The sequence below is a fragment of the Condylostylus longicornis genome, unplaced genomic scaffold (assembly GCF_029603195.1).
Source record: "Condylostylus longicornis isolate FDR11 unplaced genomic scaffold, ASM2960319v2 ptg000100l, whole genome shotgun sequence".
In the NCBI taxonomy this organism is placed as follows: Eukaryota; Metazoa; Arthropoda; class Insecta; order Diptera; family Dolichopodidae; genus Condylostylus; species Condylostylus longicornis.
In genome coordinates this window covers 3,302,145-3,324,750 of record NW_026578068.1, presented here as the reverse complement: position 1 = coordinate 3,324,750, position 22,606 = coordinate 3,302,145, and the positions used below count along the sequence as shown (strand labels likewise).

The following is a 22,606-nucleotide window of genomic DNA, read 5'->3' as shown; positions in this document are numbered from 1 at the left end:
TGGTAAATTCAAATTAATACTTTAAAATATTTTCAGATGACCTAATACCATTTGTATGCCAACGTGAGCAATGCCCTAATTCTGGTAATGCAGAAGCAGCAAAAGTTTGCTTTGATCATGGTATCAGTATTGCTTACGCTCCAGACTGTCCGCCACCATTATATTTATGTATTGAGTGTGCCAACGAAATTCATAGAGAGCATCCCAATTTAACCTTTGGTGACATGTTACATCCAATGCAACAAGTTTCGATGGTTTGTGAAAATAAAAATTGTAGATCAAATGAGAAAGCAGCATATTCAATTTGTTTTTCAACTGAATGTGCTAGTTACAATGGAAATCATCCAATTCGTTATTGTTTACAATGCCATAACAATCGTCATAATGCTCGTCGTGGAGGAGATCACATCGTTCATCGTAGTTTACCACCTGCTTTTCAAATGGATGCTGAAATGCAAATGTATATGATTGAGAGTGTTGTAAGTCTTTTAAGAGAATCAAAACCATTATGTTTTGAACCAGCTGGAAGAGAAGCCTCTGGAAGTGTTGGCACACCTGGTGCGGAGCCTAAAAATGGAAATAGTAATGGTTTACAAGATAATATTTCAATAGAAGAAAGGCAATTGTTAGGTCGATATGGTATATGGTTATTAGTTGGCAGATGCTCTCCAACAAAGGATACGCCCATTGAAACTTTAGGAAGGTTATTAGGAATGTTGTTTCATTGGTTTCATGTCACAGCCTACAGCTATGATGGTACAGTAAACGACTATAAATGCTTGAACAAATAAATTCATCGTAAATATCTTTATAAAATTTTTAAAACATTTTTAGCTGCTGGTCAAATAGAGAGCGCAATTGAGAAGTTAAAGATTGAACATGTTTGTGCTTGGTTAAAGGAAATATGCAGAGAGCATTATAACGTACAAATTATTTAAGAGAATTTGCACAGAATACTAAAAATTTATATATATTTTAGACTTTTATTGGTTGTTTGTTACCTCATCCACCAGAATATTCAAGAGTAGGTGGACATTGGGAAACCCTAGCTTCTAGAACTAGTCATTTAAAAGAAGGACTACAACGATTAATATGTCTTGTCCCATACGAAGTTATTACTTCAGAAATTTGGGATTATGTTATGCCACATTGGATGGAAGCGATCACAAATGATGTTGGCGAAAAAGAATTGCAAGAACTAAAAATTGTATTGAGTAAAATTTTAGATCCTGAAATGTCACCATTAGGTTTTGATGCAAAAACCATGTATAATTTTGTTGCAATACGTTTTGAAAAAACAACTGCAAAAGTTCAACAACAAGCATTACATTGGTTACAAATACTTACAAAACTTGAAATTTTAATTCCATTGTCACAGTTATTTGCAATGTTCGGTGATGGTGTTCGCATAATGAAATATGGAGTTCAACATGAAATTTTAAAAGAAAAAGAAAGCAAAGGACATAAACCCGCTCAAAAAGAAAAGGATACACTATCTGCTCCACCGAGAAGAAGTTCCATTTGTGAGTTAAATAAATATATATCTTTGGATTACATATTAATAATTCGTTGATATTTAAAGCACCTGTCGTAGAAGATGATTCAGGAAATACCTCAGCTATATCTGATGATGAGGCACCCACAAATCGTCATACCGAATTTTCAACAGATGCTGAACATAATTTAACTTGTTGTATTCTAATGTTGGATATATTACTTAAACAGATGGAATTACAGGATGTTGAACAGCATACCGGAATACATACAAATGTTTGTGAAAATGTATGTCGTCTTATTAAATGTATGGTTACTGCAGCTCGAGTTGGACTGAGTAGTCATGTTTGCGCTCTAAAAGTATGATTTATATTAAAAAAAATATGTATATATTGTGCATTACTTATATACAATATGTGCTTTTTATTTTAGGTAGCAGAATGTGCTTATTGTGAGGCATCAATTATGTGGCATCAATTGTCATCAAAATTAGTTCAATTTATGGCCCCTAAAATTCCAGTTCGCCCACCTGATGTAAGTTTTTTGATAAAGTTATATTTTTAGTTATGAAATGCCAAATAAAAATTAAAATTTTGTTATTTTAGCCACCAATCGAAGAAAATGTTGATGATGAGAAATCAGCACGTAAAAGTCCACCAGAAAATGATAAAGAAAAATCAAGAGATGTTTCGCTCTCTATGGCACCTTTACCAATTCCATTAGGTCCATTAGGTGGTTTTGCTGGTAAATTTCAAGATTAGCTGTAAACTTTTCACAACGCCGGTTTTTTTTTTTTAGTTTTTCTTTGTTCTTGTTTTATTATTTTTTTTATACTTATTTTTTTTTTGAGTACAAATTGAAATTAACTAAAAAATTGAAAAAAAAATATAGTTTAAAAAAAAATTTTTTTGTTGCACTTTACTGTTATATTCACTTTGAGTGTCCTTTTTAAAAATTGACTAAAAATGTTTTTATCCTTGTTTTTTAATTTTTATAATTCTATTTCGTTTTTTTTTCACATTTTAGTTTTTTGTTTTTAGGTAAAAAAAAAAAATTATTTTTGTCATTTTTTTCACATACTTTTTCATAATTAAATTTACTTTAAAATTTTTTTTTCTTTTCTCATTTTAAAATTCATTTTAAAATTTTTTATTATATCCTTTTGTATAATAAAAATAATAATAATAAAAAAAAAACTATAATAATAAGAAATGAAAAAATAATTCATATCTTTATTTTCTCTCTCTCTCTCTCTCTTATTCTTCTTCTTCTTATTTTGTTTTTTAAATCATCCTATAATTATAAATATTAAAAAAAATGAATTTATCCTGTAATATTGTCCTTCTTCTGTAACTGTGTCACGTACATTTTTTATATATATTTTTTACATAATATTTTATACATATATATATTTATATTTATGTAATAAAAAATAACTATAACAAAATATAAAAATCATTTATATTTCGTAAAAAAAAAACAAAATGTTTAAAATAAACAAAACATTCATTAATCAATGATCAAAAATTATCCCGCACAATCACCGCAATATCCAAAGGAATCCCTTTTATTCCAGACGAGACTGGAAAAATATTAATTATGGCAGGTGATCATTCAAAACAAATTTAAATACAAAAATTAACCAAAATGTAAAATTATAATTTAATTTAAGATTTTAATTTTGAATTTTTTTATTTTAGAAATATTTAATTTTTTTCTAAAAAAAGAATTTACCATACTTAAAAATAATTTATTATAAAATACAAAAATTAATATAAAAAATCAATACACATACATATGAATATTATAATAAATAAAAATAAAATGTATAAAATTCTATTCTTAATATACATACATACATACTCATATTATATACCATAATTATTATAATTGTTAATATTTAGTTAATTTAATTCAAAAAATTTTTTACCAAAGTATTTTTTAATGAGAAGAAAAAAACTAAACACGACCTAAATCATGATCGAATTCTTTTCGAAAATTAATTTAGAATTTTTTTTAATTTTTTAATAACTGCATATTTCTTTTTTAATTTATGGTAAGTTCAAAATTTTGTCAATTATCTTCTATTAACTTTAAACATTATTTGCAAATTTGATTTTAAAATAATATTAATTCACTTACATAGTTCTAAAAATTTTTAAAATTATTAAAATTCCTCTGTAATGCAATTAAAATTTTTTAAATTTTATTACAATTTCATGCAATAAAATGTTCCATCCATTATTAATTGGCAACATAGCTGTAAAATGTAATATAAAACAAATTCGTGTTTTTAGCAATTTTAATTGCCTTAAATCGGGTTGGATGGTTTGTGACATACCCAAGTGTTTTTAATGTGTCCAATATTCAATTAATCTTTTTATTATTTATTTATCTATAATTACTTTATTTGCTTCTCATTTAAAATTTTTTTATTAATCATCTAAATTAAAAAATCTATTTGCAAATTTTTGGAAGGCATCTATGCTTTTCTTTTTATTTTGCTTCGGAATTAATTGTTGTATTACTACAAGTACTAAAAAGTACTAATACAAATTTATCAAGAACTTGAACCTGTTTAGGTTTTATTTTCAAATTATTGGTTCAATTACGAAAAGTGAAAATTGCACGAAAGTAATTTTCTTAATAATTAAAAAATCTAAATTTACACGGATGATTATAAGAAACTGTACTCATAGAATTTTAGTATTATGTAAATTTTTTTCTTAATTTATTTTGAACAGTATTTTTCTAAATCTCTACACCAGCTTAATATTGATTAGACTAAAAAAAAAAAAATATTTTTATTTCAAATCAGTATTTTCATATTAACAATAAATTTTTTAAAAATTTGCTTATAAATTGGGTAAAATTGATTTGCGATTACTTAAATCATTAATTATTATGATATTTTAATTATTTATGATACCCATAGTAAATTAATTATTATCTATAAATAATTTTTCATTTGAATTTCACTTTAATTATTTAATACGCTTAAAAGAGTCATAAAAATTAGGAAAATTAAAAAATTTTGTTATTAATTTTCGAAAGAATTTATCAAATTTATTCGTATGTATATATACAAAGCTATATATTAAATAAATTTATAATAATACATTAACCATATTCAGGAAAAAAAATATGCATCATTAAGATTTTTTAGAATGTGCCCGCAATTATGTGCAATGTAGATGAAAAAAAATTTTGCACTAATATCAAATTTATCTAATTATTTTTTTTCTTTTTCCATTAAATATAACTTAATTAGTTAGTTCCACCCTTATTTATTTTCTTAAGTCATATTAGTATGTATGAAAATTTTTACTTGGAATGCTCTTTTTTAATATAAAATATTAATAAAAAGTTTACTAAATCCATTATTTTTCTACAAAATTATTATGTATGAGTATTAAAAATTTATACACAAAAATATACATATATATGCAATATACACATTATTATTATACACTTAAAAACACAGTTATAAATATTATTCCACAAAAAAATTTTAAAAATTTTAATAAATTTATAATATTTAAATCAATAATAAAATAAAATTTTTAATTCAACATTATCAACAAAAACAAATAAACACTTAATTTCAAAAATTAATTCACAAAATTTTATGTTAAAACAAAATAAAATAAATTCAAGAAATTTAAAGAAAAATTCTAACACACCACATGTTGAATAAAACGAAGAAAATTCATAATTTCTAATTTTTATTTTAATAGCATGGGTCTTCTTAATTCTAAACCTATAGAAAGGTTTTTTTATAATTTTTCTTTTAATTTTTCAAATAAATTTAATTTAGTTCACCTATGTATACATAATTGTAATACTCGTATTATATAATTTTATTATTTTCATTATAATAGTTGTATATCTTATTGCATATATCATTATTTTGCTTTTAAACTATACTCTAAATATGTACATACATAAGTGTTATATTATATATTATCTTTTAAATATATACGTTATACATATTTGCACACGGGTAATTAATTACGATTTTCGATCTATTTATACCTTTTCTATATTTTACACCTATAGTTTTAATTAAATTTAAATTTTATATTTAAATACTAATAATTTTAAAATTCATATTTAAATTCAATTAAAATGCATGTTATATAAAGATTTATCTAAATTTTTATTCTATATTTACCTATTCACAAAGCTAATAATAAAATTTATCTGTAATATTTTTTCCAAAAAAAAAACTTATATTATATAATATATATTTAAAACTATATCATGCTCCCAACATTCTGAATTGTTAATAAATTCACAGGCTTTCAACTCAATTTTGTCGACTCATTTGCAATTTGTATATAGCTTACATTATACATATACGATCAGCGTAAAGTATATTTAATAATAATCATACTGATCGCTTTTAGAACTTTCTATATTAAGCTTGCTCTCTCCCTATACATAATATTGAACCGCAAATTTTTATATTTGTATTCCTATTTCTCCTACTAATATTTTGTTCGGTTTAAATTTTGCACAAGTGTGTATCCTTCTTTTCGAAGAAAATTACTCAATTTATTTGAAAGCTTTTGCTCTTGAAAAGTATTACATGACAAAAAAACTATAATGTTCACGAAAATTTCCTTTATTCGTATAAATTTTGTTAAATTATTTAATTATAATATTTTCTATTATAATTAAGATTTATTTATTTTCAAAAATTGTATTTTAAAATTTTTAGATGAAATTATAATTTCAAGAGTAAAATAATATAAATATAGAGAATCTAATTCTGGAAAAATGACAAAACAATTAACACATAAACATACGTAACATACTATCATTAAAGATAATTGCTTAAAATATATTTGTGTTTTAATGTGCTTTGTTTAAATTTGTAAATTTATTAAATTTTCATAAATATTTTTTAATTTTTTTTAAGTTAATTTCTAAAGTCTATAAAATAAATTCACTTTTATCTCTATAAAATCTTTAAAAACTAATTTTTTAATTTCATTTTTAATAGTTCAACAAATTCAACTTTTTGTTTCTTTTTACAAAGCTCACTTGACTTTAAAATAAAAAATAGTTCAAACTGTCGAATTCAATTTATCATATGTTTATAATTCTTTGAAATTGAAGTACACTAAAGAAAATAAATGGCAGAGATGGCAAATTCATTCCTCTGCATTTCAGATAAAAATAAATTGTTTAAACAAAACTGTTTCTCTTAAAATTAAAATTAAATATAAAATTAATTATAAGAAAGATAAAAGTTGAATTTGTGTGATTTTATTTATTTTTCATAAATAAAATCATTTTGTTTTTCAACTTCAATAGTTGATTTTGTACAAATGTAAATATAAAAAAAAATTTTATTTGATTTTATAAATATTTTTTAAATTTAATATAAATATTAACAAAATTTTTCTTTTTTCATTTTTTTTTTCAATATATTTTTTCTCTCGAATTTTTCAATTTTCATAAAATTATTTTTTCGTTATAAATAAAATAAAAACTACAAAGGTCCAGTACCAGTTGCAGTACCACAACCAGAACCACATTCAGTTGGAGGTGTTCTAGTACATATGCCACACGTATGCTCTGTATGTATAACCTATAAAATAGTAAAATTATTATTTATAATTTAATAAACATTTTTTTTTGTTTTTATTTATTTTAAAGTGAATATATATTTTATTTTTATTTACTAATATTTATTATGTATTGAATTAAATTTAATAAAATATTTAAAAGTAAAATTATACATTTTTTTTAACAAAAATTTAATGTTGGTTATTAAAACAAAAATAATTGAATTACAAAAAAAAAAAATTTAAAAATTTTTTATATAAAATTTTTATTAACAAAAGAATTTTTTATATATATATATACATAGCTACAAACATAAATAAAAAATAATACAATTAATATTATTTTGCATATTGCTAGGCAAATATTTAAAAATTAAATATTTTTTAATGTACTTTTCTGTATTTGATTAAAAATAAAAAGATCAACAAAAAATTAAATTAAAAGTTTGAAAAAAAAAAAAAATAAGAAAAAAACTCATAAATGGCACAAATATAACACAATTAAATTCACTTTATAATTATAATAATTGTTATTAAATTTTTTTCTATTGTGTAATAATTTTATATTTGATATTCAAGTGATAGGCATTTTTAATTAATTTTGTAAATTGCTTCGTTTTTTTTTTCATTAGTATTGTAAAATTTTTTTATTTGTTAAATCATAAAGAAAAATAATTTACAAATTAAATTAAATTGAGAACTAAATTATACTAAAAATTTAACAAATATTTTCTTACTGATTGATGAATATAGGGTGTTGATATGAAGATTTTACATACGATATTTTATATTAATCGGTTACCTAATCTTGTCTGTAAATTCTATAATAACATTAAATTAACATTTTTCTTTAAAAATTATAATCGAAATATATTCTTAAAATTTATTATAAACTATATAATTCAAAGCAAACATTTTTAATACTTTTATTCATTCAATTTGATTCTGTATTTTCAACTCACCCCAAATATGTTACGTAACATATTTATATACGTTTTTAAAAGAGATTTTTTATTGTTTGAAAATCTTGTAAACTATTTATAAATTTTCTTGTTTTTAAAAAATGCTACCCAAAATAAAATTGTTAAAGTACAGGCACATAGGAGTTTGCCTACACGTACACTACCATAAGACGAAATTCAATTAAACTCAAACTGTTAAGTTTCATTTTGGATCATATTTATTTTTACCTTTACTATATAGGAGTTACCCCTTAACGCGAATTCTTACAAACACGAAATAATTTTATTGCAAAATGGTGATTCGTGTTATAGAATTCCAAATTACCATTAAATTTAAACTATATTGTTTATTATCTAATAAAGATGTCGTAAATAAGTTTGTGTTCCGTATCAAGGATTCTCATAATACTCTCATGTATTAGTAATAGATACTCTCATATTATAATTTCAGTTCAAATATTCTTCCCATAGTAAAAATTAATAGAAATTAGCTTTCAGTCTTGCTACTAATTTTTAAGCTTATTTAAATTTTATGATAATTTTGATATAAAAACAAATGGCACTTAATAGATGCATACCGGATGTTTCAGTAATTCAATTTTTAAATTTGTTCAATTTTGCAATGACTTCTTTCTCTTATAATATTATAACATTACGGATTTAATAAAAAATACTTTATATTTGCCTTTAGATTTTTGTATAATAATTGTTTTAAATTGTTTTTTTAATTGTTATATGTGCGATACCTAATATTAACCTTTTGGTTTTTTTTTTTTAAACCTTATTTTAAATCGTCATTTTGTTTTAATATGTTTTTTTTTAGAATCAACATACATTAGCAAGAAATTTATTCAAAAACAATTTAGTTTCACAAAACCTTTAATGCCAAGTAAAAAAAAAACTTTATTATTTATATATTTTAGACAAATGAACGTGGCCGTTCTAATGAAAATACTAATGATTTAACAAGAAACGTTCAAGCCACAGACGAGGTACTTTGTGTTAAAAAAAAAAACAAAAAAGAAAAAAAAACAAAACATGTTCGTTAAGAAAAAAAAATACACTTCAAAAATACAATTTTTTTTTATATATATAAATAAATGTATAGATATAACATTATATATCATATGAACATGTTAAAATATATACATTTAATATATAAAACTTTATTTATATACTTATAAAAATATATATACATACATCATTTATGTAAATATATGTTGTAGACACACAAGACATTTTATATTATATATGTATATACATATATGTATATAATACAATTTATACTATATATATATAATATACTAAATACATAAAACACTTAATAATATAAAATCAATTCATTGTTTCATATTATCTTGCAAAAAAAATTTTATATTGAAAAAAAGAGCTCTACATAAAATGAAATATATGTATATATACATATATAATTTTCAATTAATTATATATACAACAGTTTTCAATACATATTATTATATAATAACATTAATAATTAAATCTTAAGGAGAAAGCTTGAATATTGTTCATCTATAAAATTAAATTAAAATTTTTTTTTGTTTTTTTTTTTTTGCATACTTTTACATGTGCATATTATATATTTATAAATATATCATATGACTGTTTAATAAAATACTCTATATATAGAAGGTTTAAATACTCTTCAGCTGTGAAAGAACTTTTTCTTAATGTTATTTTAAAATTTTCTGTAAATATGCATATATATGAACCCACCTGCATTTGCTTCTTAAAAACACTCAACCTGCATTTTAAATTATAAAATTTGAATTACCTACGAATAAATTCAAAAATTATTTTGACTCAAATTAAATTAAAACATTCAATATTCTGATTGATTTTTATATTATAATAATTTTCAGTATATCAAAAATGAAATTCTTTAATTCAAATTTTTGGGTTTAGTATATTCGTCCGTCTGTACATTCACATACCCTAGCTAATATCTAAGAACAAATTTTTTTTTTGGTATCACCTACAATCAAAAACAGCAATTTCAATTTTGAGAAACTCATTCCTTTCAAACAACAAATTTTACCAAATTTGTCTAAAAGCAAAGAAATAACAGTAAATTTGTTTTAATATTATAATAAATTAAATTAAATTAATTATACTACAATTAATTGTTAAACTGACTTAAGTTGTCATACCGTTTATAATTACTGCTCTAGTTTTTCGAGTATACAGTAATAGCAAATCGGTTTTTGAACAAATCATCTGAGCAATTTACTATTTCCTGAGCTTTTACCTTCATTCGAGACTATTTACATAATTAAATTCATATATGTATGTTTGTGTGGAAGTTGTTCATATTGATAAACAAATAGTTCCCTTCCTTATTATAATAAGCGAATATAATAAGGAAGGGAAGATTATTAGGGATGCTATATTTTATGACATTTTTATTAAAATTATTATATTAACAATAAATATTTAAGGGTCTTAATAATTTTTGAATAAATTCAATCCTCCAAAAATCTTTTGCTATATATTGATAAAATTTATGGAAATAAGAAAAAAAAATAAATATTTTCTATAAATTTTTTTTATCAAGATCGTATAATTCTGCCTTTTGAATATGATCCTTATATTTACGACTATTTTTTCTCTGCTAACGCAATTTCTAAATATTGTACAAGATTCGCACATTTTATATGAAAATAATTTTCATCATTATTAAATTCTTTTTCAACTTTATAAAACTACTGCTATATTCCTGCAAAATGATTTGCTTTCTCTATGCTTCTAAAATAACTTCAGAAATATATGAATTTCAAAACTTTTTAACACTATATATTTTGAAGAAAAAAAAAAAGTGGCTCTTTATCTTATTTATTTCCTTTTTCACGCAAAAACTTAATTAAAATCAACATTGTTGTAAAATGAAAACTTTCTAAGCATTCTAAGGCAAAAACAAAACATAAGTTTTTCTCTACATTTTTAGAATTGGAAACTTTCTTTTATCGCTATTCATCTTTCTTTTTCTAACTTATACAATTAAAAAAAAAATTCGATATGTTTTACATTTTATATAATATACTCGTACCAAAAAAAAAATTTAAACAAAAATAAGAAAAAAAAAAAACATTCAAAATTCTTCTTTTAAATGTTGTCGGCTCAAAGTATCTTGTATGTGTGTACATTTTCAAAAACTGACTTAAAAACAATTAAAAAATGATTAAAAAAATATAATACAGAAATTTGATGTTTGTCGTTTTTTGAAATTTTTTTATTTGAAAATATAATTGTTAAAATTTTGATTTTTCTGTTATAATTTCACAAATTAAATTTATTATTGTTAATGAAATATGATATACTCCTGGAATACCCTACAATATGTAAATGTAATATACAAAATAATTGAGTTACAAAATATATTTCTTAAAACGATATAATACTGTACTATACATAACAGTTTTACTTACATAATACTGTGTTTAAATTTTCCTTTTTAATGTAAAAGGAATAGTTGCTCATTTTTCCTTCCAAAATCGTTTAGTCGTTGAGACGGTTTAATCATAATTTATATAATCTTTCACTTCTTTATGTGTTTCAGCTCATTTTCATTTGCCTACTAAAATAGCACACTTCTGATCATAATTAGTTGATTTAATTTAGTACTCATCAAGGATTTACGTTTGTATAACGCTCGTCGTCTTCTTGCTCTTTAGTTCTAGAAGTGCTTCGGTAGTGCTGGTGTTAACAATGTTCTTGAATTCATCTTATACTTTATATAAGAAGAATCTAAGTTTAATTAGTAAACGTTATAGTCAATCTATCAAATTTTGAAATTTATGAAGTACACTGTTGCCCTATGTACCGTGTGCTTACTGCTTTTTTTTATGAAGTATATCGTATTTCAAATTTGCATTTGTAAATATAATTAAAAATTACTTTGTTTTATTTTTAAATTTTATGTTTCTTTTTTTTAAAGCAAAAACTTGAAATTTCAATTATTAAATTTCATATTGTAAAATATGTAACATGTTTATTTTAATTTTTGCTGTTAATTTTCAATTTTGTTTAATGTTATCTTAATTTTCATTTTCTTTTAAAATATTTTCATTTTATTTCCTCCCCAAGAAAATTATTTAGATACGAATTAAATCACTATAAAAGCCAAATTGATGTAGCACAATATTTATTTTTTTTTTATTAATTTTCTTTTATGAAAAATAATATTCTTTTATTTTACGTTCAACATTTTTGAAAAAAAAAATTTTTTTCATACTTTTATTTTCTGATTTATTATATAAATTTACTTAAAGAAAGATTAAAGAAAACAATTTTAAAAATACTTAAATGTTAAAGTGTGTTAAATAGAATGAAAATATAAATGTGTTAAAATTATTTATTATTAATTAAAAATATTAATTATTATTTTTTTTATATTGCCAAAAAAAGAGAAATTTATGCAATTTTAATATTTAAAATTTTATTATTTTTTAATTTTTTAAATTACAAAAATACAAAAACAAAAAAAAAAACAATCAAACATAAATGTGTATATGTATAGATTATGACAGCAACAGTTGACACAGGTGAACAATTTGATTTGTCAGCCATAATACCAGAAAAGACAACAGGTGTCGCTAGATCTTCAACTATTCAAGAAACCGATGGTAAAAGTTTATTTTATAAAAAAATAAATTTTCTTGCTTATTATTTTATGTCATTATTTTTTTCAAATTTTATTTTTATTTCTCAACTATGTATCTGTTTCTTAATTTATTTAAATATAAATTCAATAATACTGCTACGTTTTTTCCTTCGTATCAAATTATTAAAGCACAATCACAAAAAAATATATCAGGATTAGGTGACACTGACAAAAATGAAACATTAATAGAAGAGAATGGTGATGATTTAGAAGATGGCGATGATATTTGGCATACCTCCGTTGGAAAATTTCGATTCAATTTAGATTCATTACCTCAAGTGTTGCAGTATATTCATCAACTGTTAACAGTAAGTATTCGAAAATTTAATTTATTGTCAAAAATTAGGTGCTCTCATAAACTTGAGATTGCATGCAAAAAAAAGAGTTAGTTTAATTTAATTTTTTTAATTTAAGATTTAATATTTTTTTAGAAATTGAAAATTTTTCACACTTATGCTTTTTCATTAAGCGATTTAAAAAATTTTTTACTTGGCGGTTATTTTTATTTTGAGGCGTACTAAAAATTTACAACATTTCGATTTTGTATCCAATTGTATGAGATTGTATAAAATTTGAACATTTAACATTATAGGAAATACCGACAATACAAAAGCCAGACATTTTATATTATATTCTTCAATGTCTAAATGTTATGGCACTTCATGGTGATGCTTTAACTAAGGCTGTTAGAGAACATCGTGGATTTTTTATATGGTGTCAGGAAAACCTCTTAATAAAAAAGTAAAATAATTTTGAACAACAAATAAAATTTATTCTTTATAAAAATATTTTCATAGTTTATGGGATTTGTGTAATGCCGAACATTCACATATATGTCAAGCTGGTGTACCATTACTTTTGCATTGCATTACTTTACCACTTGGATCTGATGTATTTTGGCGTGTCGTTCAAGAAGATTTTCATGATCCGGACTGGCGTGTACGTTTTACAGCAGTTGAGCGAGTGACCGTTATTACACGATTTATGGATACAACCCCACTACGTAGTGAAGTTGGCCTTCAAACAGCATTAGCAACAGCTTTTTGTCATTTAATCGCAAGTATGGATGATATTAACGTACATGTAGCACAACGTGCAACATTATATTTGGGCACAATCCATGATAATGCAATTCGATCATTGCTCTTCTGCTTAGAATCTCAATTTGATTTATTTATTGTTGATCGGCCAGTTGTATTACAATCTTTATATCAATTACATAATTCATTATCGGATCGAAAAGTTTTAACATGGGATTTCTTTTTGAATCGTTTTGATACGCTTTTTGTTGAAGCACAAATCAATTTAGAAAAAAGTGGTGATATCTCCTATTTAAGAGATTTAAGAAATTCAGAAAATGGTAGTGAAGTTTTGTCAATGAAAATTAATAAGGCACGAGAGGCATTATCACATTCAGATACAAATAGCAGTATGGCAAAAACTTTGAGTGCATCATTTGGTACGAAATGGCCTTATAAAAGAACAATGTCAGCACCTGCCAGTATGATTCCAAGGCAGGAATCGAAGATGGGTAAGAAAAAGAAAAATATTATAAAAATTCAGTTACAAGTGAAAAATTTACATTTTAAATTAAATGTTTTTTTAATATAGCTAAAACATTTGCGTAATTTCCTTATATTAGAATTCCGTTATGTATATTAAAAAGTTACTGTAGATTATTGGGACTATCTTGTGTTCCCTAAATTAAATTCCTATATATACATGCGAAAATTTAATCAATTGATTAATAAAAAAATTGAATCACAAATTTAGTTACTTACCAAATCTTAATGAAATAATTAAATTTATTGCATTACATACGCAAAATACTCTCTTTTAATCTCAGTAAATATAATTTTAAATTAAATGTTGTTTTGTTTTTATATATTATCATCTTCTTTTATCAAAATATACATAAGATATTCACATATGTATACATACGTTATATACTTATTTATTGAATTTTAATTGTAGAAAAAGAAAAAGTCTATAGCCGCCAAATATCAGCTCCAATATTAAAAAGGAAAACATCACGTTTTGGTTTGGGTCAGTTTTTATCTAGTGGTAGTGGAACAAATACTAGTCATAGTTGTCAAACTACATTAGTCCCACCAAACAATCAATTGAGCCATCAAGGCCATTTAAAACCTCAAATAGTTCATTCTCATTTTTATTCACAACAACAACAACAACAACAACAACATCATCATCATCATCATCAACAACAAAATCAATCATCATCAAATTTATTAAACAGTAATAGCAATTTGCAGCATCATCAACAATATCAGCAGCATCAGCCTCCAGCATCTCCAAATCCTCCACATACACCCTCACATAAATTTTTATATGCTGCTAGTGGTGGTGGTCAATCCTTTTTTAGTCAATCCTCTGGTAATTTAAATCCTAGTTCATCCTTATCCCATCATCAACAGTATCACCACCAACAATTACAAAAATCTCCTTCAGCTGCAGCTGGGGTTGCTGGTGGTGGTGGTGATGGTATCAATTTACTTGGTCCTCAAGGTAGGTGTTAGAGCATGATTGTTGTTGTTTATCATTATTAGTTATAATTTTTGTTTTTTTTTTTTTGAAAAAAAAAAGTAAATTTATATTACAATCTCAATTAATATTTTATAAATTTTCATTTTAATTTTAAATTTTAAAAATGTAACATAAAAACAATTACGTTTCTATTTTTCTTTCATTTTCATTTTGTTTAGTTTTATGAATTTAATTCTTATGTTTCTGGAAGAATTTCAAAACTTCTGCGATGTTGAAATGTTTTTACGTTCATATTTAGTTTTGAAGATTTTTTGTTTTGACTCTTAAAAGTTAAAAGTTGAACATAAGTGTGCTTATTAATTAGAAAAATGTTTTTCATTTTATTTTAAGAGCTACAATTAAATCAGATACAGAAAATTTATCGTCAGATAGAATATGTTTCTATTCATTTTCTATTTAGTTTTTACGCAATTTGATTTATTTTTAGTTTGCCTATAACAAAAAGAAAAAAAAAACGAAACAGTTTTCAAACATTTTTCAGGTGCTTATAAAAAATGGATTGAATTCTTCTCTAATGGAACGTATATGCGAAATATTTTGAGTAAAAAACCGCTTTTTTTACTTTGTTTGTTGAATATTATTTTTAAATTGGCTTTATCATTTCAAAAAAATTACATTATTTGTACATTTATTTAATGTGGAATCTTAAAATCATATTATACTTTCAAATAGTTTTCTCACAATTAGATTGATAAAAATTTGAATTGCCTGTTGTTTTGATAACACTTTTTCCTGCAGAATCATTCTTTTCCTTTTATTTTTTTTCCCAATAGCGGAATTTTTCCTTAAACTAAAAAATTAATTTTACATACAAAACAGTACATTCACATCACAACTATTTTCTGTCAAAAACCTTTATTTTTTTTTTCGAATTTATATTTACCCACACATACAATAATTTCTTTAAGTGTTCAACTCTGATTTAGCTTATAATCTACTATAATTTAGCTTCTACAGGGATATATTAAAAGAACTGTAAATAACACAATAATGAATGTAATGTTGTTCGTATTCTTATGACATACAACCAATAGTGCCCGAAAAACAGTGAAAAAGTTTGATATTTTAAATATAGTCAATAGCATATTCCGTCCTTCATTGGATGCACGAATTTTTTTTTGTAAATGTTAATACCATCTATTAACTTATCGTTAAATAAAAAAATTTATTATACTATTTTTACAGTTTTCAAACTCTATTTCAGTTCTATCTCTGTTTTATTAATTAATTCTGCGATGATTTCTATTTGGAAAAACCAATTTGTATTAATTAATCAAATTTAATGCTAATGTTACAATGCATACTATTTTTAATAAAAAAAAAAAAACATATTACATTAATTTAAATTAAAAAAACAACTCACCTTTTATAGTTAAATTTTGAAACACCTCTTGGTTTTGAAGTAATCTAAATTTAAAAATTAGATCGTCATATTTTTTTACTCATTTTGAATTCGTTTTCGAATAGTACAACGTAAATTTTTATAACGATTCCATAGCGCTTCATTCTAATTACTTATTTTTAAGTTGCACGTTATCATTTTTATCTAGAATATAATTTGGTTTCTTTATTTCCTCAATTTTCATCCATATAAAATATGCGTTATTTGTATTTTATGTTACTTGGTTTTGGTTTTTCATTATCATAATGTATATATAAAATTAATGTTATCTTGTGTATGTGTTCCAAAGTAAAACTCTCTCTTCAAATTGACTTTGTTATACTATGTAATGTACTACTACTACTACTACTACTACTGTCATCTATATGTATTCATGTAAAAATAAATACAAAACATAAGAATCTTCAGTATCTCTTCAAAAGTGAAACGTCACTGTGTCTTAATCTATCAAAAAAATTAAAATACATAATAAACAATAACTAACAAAAAAAAAACTCTTTGGTATGTTTCTGTCTATTACTTGAAGGTACTTTTTTATATTATTTTATTTTATAATATTTAAATACTTTTTTTAGATCAATGTAGCGGCATGTAAAGTTTAAACTGAAAAATATAAACTTAAACTTGAACAAAAATGAAAAAAAAAAAACACATTAAACTAAAAACATATAAAGTTAAATATTATTTTCTATCATAAAGTTTATACTTTATTAATTGAAATATCACTCTAGAATCTCCTAAACATTATGATAAATATTTCAATGTTACATAATAAATATATTCTCTTTTGTACACACAATGTACATAAAGGAATTTTTTATTTTATTAACAGCAAATCGCGGCTCGAAATTGAGAATATTTTTTTTATTGTCAAATATGTATTCACACAAAATAAAATCGGAATTTCAAGTAAAGTTTTACATATGCACTTTGAGAAAAGTCTAGCATAGACATTATAGCTAAATGATAATTTTATTTTAGCACTACTGCTTACTTAACTTGGTTAGAATAGTTTTATTTACAAACGGATTCGCAAAATATTTTCAGCATCTAATACAAAGCAAACGATAAAGACTAGTTACTTAAGTTTTATGTTAATTATACGTTCACTAAACGTTCATTCAAGAATTTCGAAAATCATAAGAGAGAAAATTTATTTATGCGGTTTTACTTGAAATATTTATCATTAAAAATAAATATGTAATTTTATACATTTTAATTTAAAACTCATCATCTGTTTAAGTATTTTTATAATTTAATGTAAAAACAACCCATATTGTAAACAAGTTTTCGATATAAAAACTTTCCATCAATGTAAAGCGATTTAAAAGTTATACAGCTTATTTTTTTATTAACAAGAACCAAGTAAATTTCCAAAACTTTTTATATGAAATCATAATAGAGTAATATAAATTAATCCTAAATTCCTAAAGTTAAATTCTTATACGATACCGTTCAGAAATAAAAAAAATAAGTTGTAACACTTTAATCGCTATATTAAATATAAATATTGTTAAAATTTTAATACAAAATACTTTAAAAAATTAAAGTAATAAAAAAATATTGAAATTTTCTAATATTATTATTTTGTGATTTTAAAATATAGATGGTCAAATTCATTCAATTGGAGCTGCTGAAGAACTTTCAGCTATCATTCATCGGATTATAGAATTGGAGGAATCTGATAAGGAAACTATTCATTTGCTGGTTTTCCTTTTGATGCAATTTATGTCACGTGTTGATCAAGCATTCCCATCTGAAGAGAAACCGATGGTTAAAACTCAAAATATTGTTCTAAAGCACTTATTTTTGCTTTTAGGACATAATCAATTAGAAAAAACTTTCCATGTTACACCAACCAAGCTGCGGTTAGATTCATTTTATTATAATATTTGAATAATAAACAATTTAAATTCTTTTTTAGATCTTCCGCTGTATTTAATTCATTTCTTGCAAATCTACCACAAGTTTTAGATCAAAATCATTTAATTGGGGGATTAATATTGCCTTCAGCTCTTCAGGTTCTTCTGTTTGCTCCAAATCCATCAAATATTGGTGTTGATGCTTTTCAAAATCTCGTATACAACTATTCATTATGGCACTTGGAGGCTCATGCACGACGAAATTGGCTAATGTCTGTACTTGTTGTACTTTACAAATACGAGTATACGCAGCCTCCATACAGCGGATATATAAACAGTGTTATAAGAATAGTTCTTAACTGTTTGAAGGCGCAATTTCATCAGTGCAAACGTATTCCAACAAGAACAATACTGGATATACAACCTGTCCTTAGATCTAGAGATGCTAGCCAACCATCGTTGGGTACTGATCCAGATTTAAATCGACAGGAAAGTCCTCCTCCAAGTCCAATATTTCCATCAGAAGGCACCAGTCACGGTACAAGCGGGGGATCAAGAACCAAAACTCAAACAGCTACTGGATTTCCTCAAAAACCCGCTCAGCCTGGATTCCGAAAATATCAAGATTCTAGTATTGAATGTGACGATACAGAAAGTGAATTGGTAGCTATTCCAGAAAGTGATTTTTCTGATAGCACAATGCATGGTAGCAGTGCTCCTGTAAGAATTTTTAAATAAAAGTTAAAAACACTTATAAAAACATACATATACATAAATGTTTTCAGGGCTCTTTTGACGATCCCGTTCACTTTGATGAAATCGCTGCACCACTGAAACCGGAAATTCTCAAAAATCGGACACATGTAACAACAGCAAATTTAGCTACCGCTCATGTTGCTTTATCTACACTTAAAGCTTCAGAACATCACCATCATCATCACGAAGAGGTGTGATTTAATAAAAACAAAATTCTTATCTCATAATTTAAATTTTTTGTTTTGTCCTCAGAAAAAAGATTTGAGTAAAAAGCAACACAGACTTTCTGTAACAACTATAATAACGCGTCCTACAGACACCACTGTGAAGACTAATAAAATGGTTGACAGCAAATGTAGCTTACAAGAAGGTGTTCGCATGATGGTGACGCCATCAATGATCATGACTTCAGATGTGGAAAAAGAAAAGTTTTTAAGTCAGCAAAAAGAACGTCCTAAAACTCCAGAAATGACTGCTACTTCAAAAATGTTTGCAAGTATTGCATCAAATCACTTAAAAGCAATAGGAGCTCTTCATGATGTTGATACAAAAGTTTCACCTACTTTAATCGAAAATCGTATTAGTACTCAAGACTTGCAACCTCTAGCAGCCAAACCACCTACAGGGTACATTATTAATGGAACTTCTAAAACAAATGGAACATTTCCCGAATTGAGGAAAGGCTCACCACCATATAGCACAGCCAAACCACTTGGTCGCCACCAAAAGATAATAGAACCTACTCCAGCAACTACCCCTGTTGGTTCATCTTCTTCGCCATCAACTAATACAGATAGCTCGAGATCTGATGGAAAAATTCGAAAATCACTGAAAAGTTTAGAAAAAACATTTGGTTCTCCTGAGTCTCCTCTTTCTAAAATGAATGTTATGCCGTATCCAAATGATGATCTTCCAAAAGATTCTTTCCCAAAACCTAAGCAAATTTCACAACTTGAATTCCCAACACCCGAAAGACTTTTACCGATCGGAGAAGGTATTTCTTCAATAGCAGATAGAGTTCGAGAAGCATTAAATATACCCGACATTAGTCATTTAAAGCAAGATAGTTTAGATATTTCGGAAAGTACAAAGGAAGACATTAGTACTAGTACCAGAACTAACTCCCCCAGAAAATTGATTAAACAAGTTGCATTAGAATCCCCACCTAATGCCCAAGGAGACATTCATACTACTATTCTTAAAAGTGTGTCGCATGATCCGAAACAGCAAAATGGTACGAACATTGACAAAAAAGTCGATTTAAATACTCAACCTCCCGGACGAGCAAAACCTAAACTTCGAAAAGTTGGACCATTTGCGGTTGATTCGCAATCGATTCCCGATGTACGATCACGATTTGCTGGTTCATGGCCTCCTATGAATGACCGAGATTTTTATGATCCACCTGAAGAAGATTCCGGAAATGGAAACACTTCGCAATCCGAATACAAAATGAGCTCATCACGAGTCGGAGATGACTGTGTTTGCTTGAGATGTTCTGAATGCGGATCAATGATAGAAGAATATAGTGATGAAGAAATTGGTTTGCTTATCATTATATTAGGAACATTTATCCACAGAGAACCATCAATGGCCGCACCGTTCTTGCCAGAAATTTTAACGTGTGTTTCAAAGTGAGTACAAAATACTTTAAAAGAAAAAAAAAATTTCACTAAAAATACTCATAACAATTTTCTTCAAGGTTTGCCTTACGTTCGACGTTTACATGGCAACACGAGAGCAACACTCATTTACCAGGAGGGTCACAATCGGTTGCACATCAATTTCTAAGATGCGTTTTACATCAACTAGCTCCAAATGGCGTTTTCTTACAGCTATTTCAAACGCAAGTAAAAGCTGAAGTTCGTAAAAAATATTTTCGAAGTATTGCTCAAGCCCTGCTGGACTTTCAAGAACTAAATCCTATTAGTCCGATATATTTAGTTTGCGAGGCTTTAAATTCCAAAAAACATTTACCAGTAGATATCTTACCTGTCATCATTCGTAATATGGCAGAATACTTACATAGTATTCCTAGCGAAAATGGTTTAGGTCCTGTTGCATGGCAAACACCATTGCAAGCTCTTGATGTCCTGTTCCGTCAATTAATTATTATCTTGCCAAGTTTGGAAAATTTAGAAAGCTTGCTGGAAATAATGGTATCAGTTCTGAAGGCTCCCGGAGCTTCTAAAGGACTTTTGGATCCATTTTCAAAAGTTCTAAGTTTTTGTATACAAAATATACATGTCAAACATAAAATCATGTATGATTTATGCACATTTAGCATTAGAGCATTTTCAAAAGATCGTGACAAATTCTTTTTGTGTCGACAAATAATATTTGAACTGATACAAGCATTGAAATTCAAGATCAATATCCCAGATTCAAATTTGTTGTTGATAGTTGGTACAGCACTTCAAGATGCTGGGGGGGCTTTGCCACCTGGAACAATTGAAGGTCTACCAGATCATCCACCAGTATATACAACAAACATGGCTGACGCTATGAGGCAATACATGAATGACATCATGGATTTCTTAGCCGATTTCCATACTTTAAGCAAAATAAAGGTAGACCGAACTTTGAAAAAAACTTAAAAGTATTTTACAATTAATATTTTTTAGAACTTCAAAAACAATAGTCAAACATCAAACGGATTTGGGGAAGATACTTTGGGTGGGGTTTTAAAAGGAGCTATAGCGCAATATTTAGCTTTAGAAATGTCAAGAGGAAATTCGAGAGATAATAAAGCAGTTTCAAGATATTTACCATGGCTACACAATGCACCATCTTCCTTACAACAAGGGTAAATAGATTTCAAAATATCCAATTTTCTTAAGTTTCTATAATTTTTAATATTTTATGCTTAGACCAAAAGAATTTACGGAATGTGTTGGACATATGCGACTTTTGTCTTGGCTTTTAATGGGCTCTTTAACTCACACCGCATTAGCAGCCAAGAAAAGTGGACCAATTGGACAACATGCATCTGTAACTCATTTACATCAACAGCAACAGGGAATAGTACAACCAGTACCCCAGGAAGCGAGTTGTCATATTGCCGATCATATACAAGTTATATTTGCTGGTTTTTCCGAACAGTCAAAAACTTCGGTCCTGCACATGTCATCATTATTCCACGCATTTACTTTATGTCAACTTTGGACTGTATATTTAGAGCAAATCTCATATACATCTGCACACAATTCAGAAGGTTATAATGTTACTATGGGTATTTTATTTGAATTTTGGGCAAAAGTAACTCCTTGCATCCTACAGTTAGTTTCCCATGCTAAAGTGGTAAGTTTTATAAA

At 25.4% G+C, this 22,606-nt stretch overlaps 1 protein-coding gene across 4 annotated transcripts in view; it reads left to right on the top strand.

Annotated features, from left to right (window-relative positions):
• Positions 1 to 22,606, top strand: part of LOC129614091 (protein unc-79 homolog) — a 40,156-nt gene that overhangs the window by 17,013 nt on the left and 537 nt on the right. For 2 of the 4 annotated variants that reach the window (XM_055528481.1, XM_055528480.1), the window contains 21 exons: positions 37 to 756; positions 835 to 923; positions 980 to 1,523; positions 1,583 to 1,854; positions 1,927 to 2,028; positions 2,100 to 2,238; positions 3,053 to 3,100; positions 7,003 to 7,082; positions 8,956 to 9,024; positions 12,564 to 12,669; positions 12,837 to 13,015; positions 13,300 to 13,448; positions 13,505 to 14,238; positions 14,682 to 14,753; positions 18,281 to 18,542; positions 18,599 to 19,256; positions 19,322 to 19,483; positions 19,545 to 20,926; positions 20,995 to 21,862; positions 21,917 to 22,098; positions 22,163 to 22,592. In XM_055528481.1, the coding sequence (XP_055384456.1) occupies positions 37 to 756; positions 835 to 923; positions 980 to 1,523; positions 1,583 to 1,854; positions 1,927 to 2,028; positions 2,100 to 2,238; positions 3,053 to 3,100; positions 7,003 to 7,082; positions 8,956 to 9,024; positions 12,564 to 12,669; positions 12,837 to 13,015; positions 13,300 to 13,448; positions 13,505 to 14,238; positions 14,682 to 14,753; positions 18,281 to 18,542; positions 18,599 to 19,256; positions 19,322 to 19,483; positions 19,545 to 20,926; positions 20,995 to 21,862; positions 21,917 to 22,098; positions 22,163 to 22,592 (7,247 nt within the window). The remainder of the gene's footprint in view (positions 1 to 36; positions 757 to 834; positions 924 to 979; positions 1,524 to 1,582; positions 1,855 to 1,926; positions 2,029 to 2,099; positions 2,239 to 3,052; positions 3,101 to 7,002; positions 7,083 to 8,955; positions 9,025 to 12,563; positions 12,670 to 12,836; positions 13,016 to 13,299; positions 13,449 to 13,504; positions 14,239 to 14,681; positions 14,754 to 18,280; positions 18,543 to 18,598; positions 19,257 to 19,321; positions 19,484 to 19,544; positions 20,927 to 20,994; positions 21,863 to 21,916; positions 22,099 to 22,162; positions 22,593 to 22,606) is intronic. The other 2 variants (XM_055528482.1, XM_055528483.1) reach the window with 2 other exon arrangements.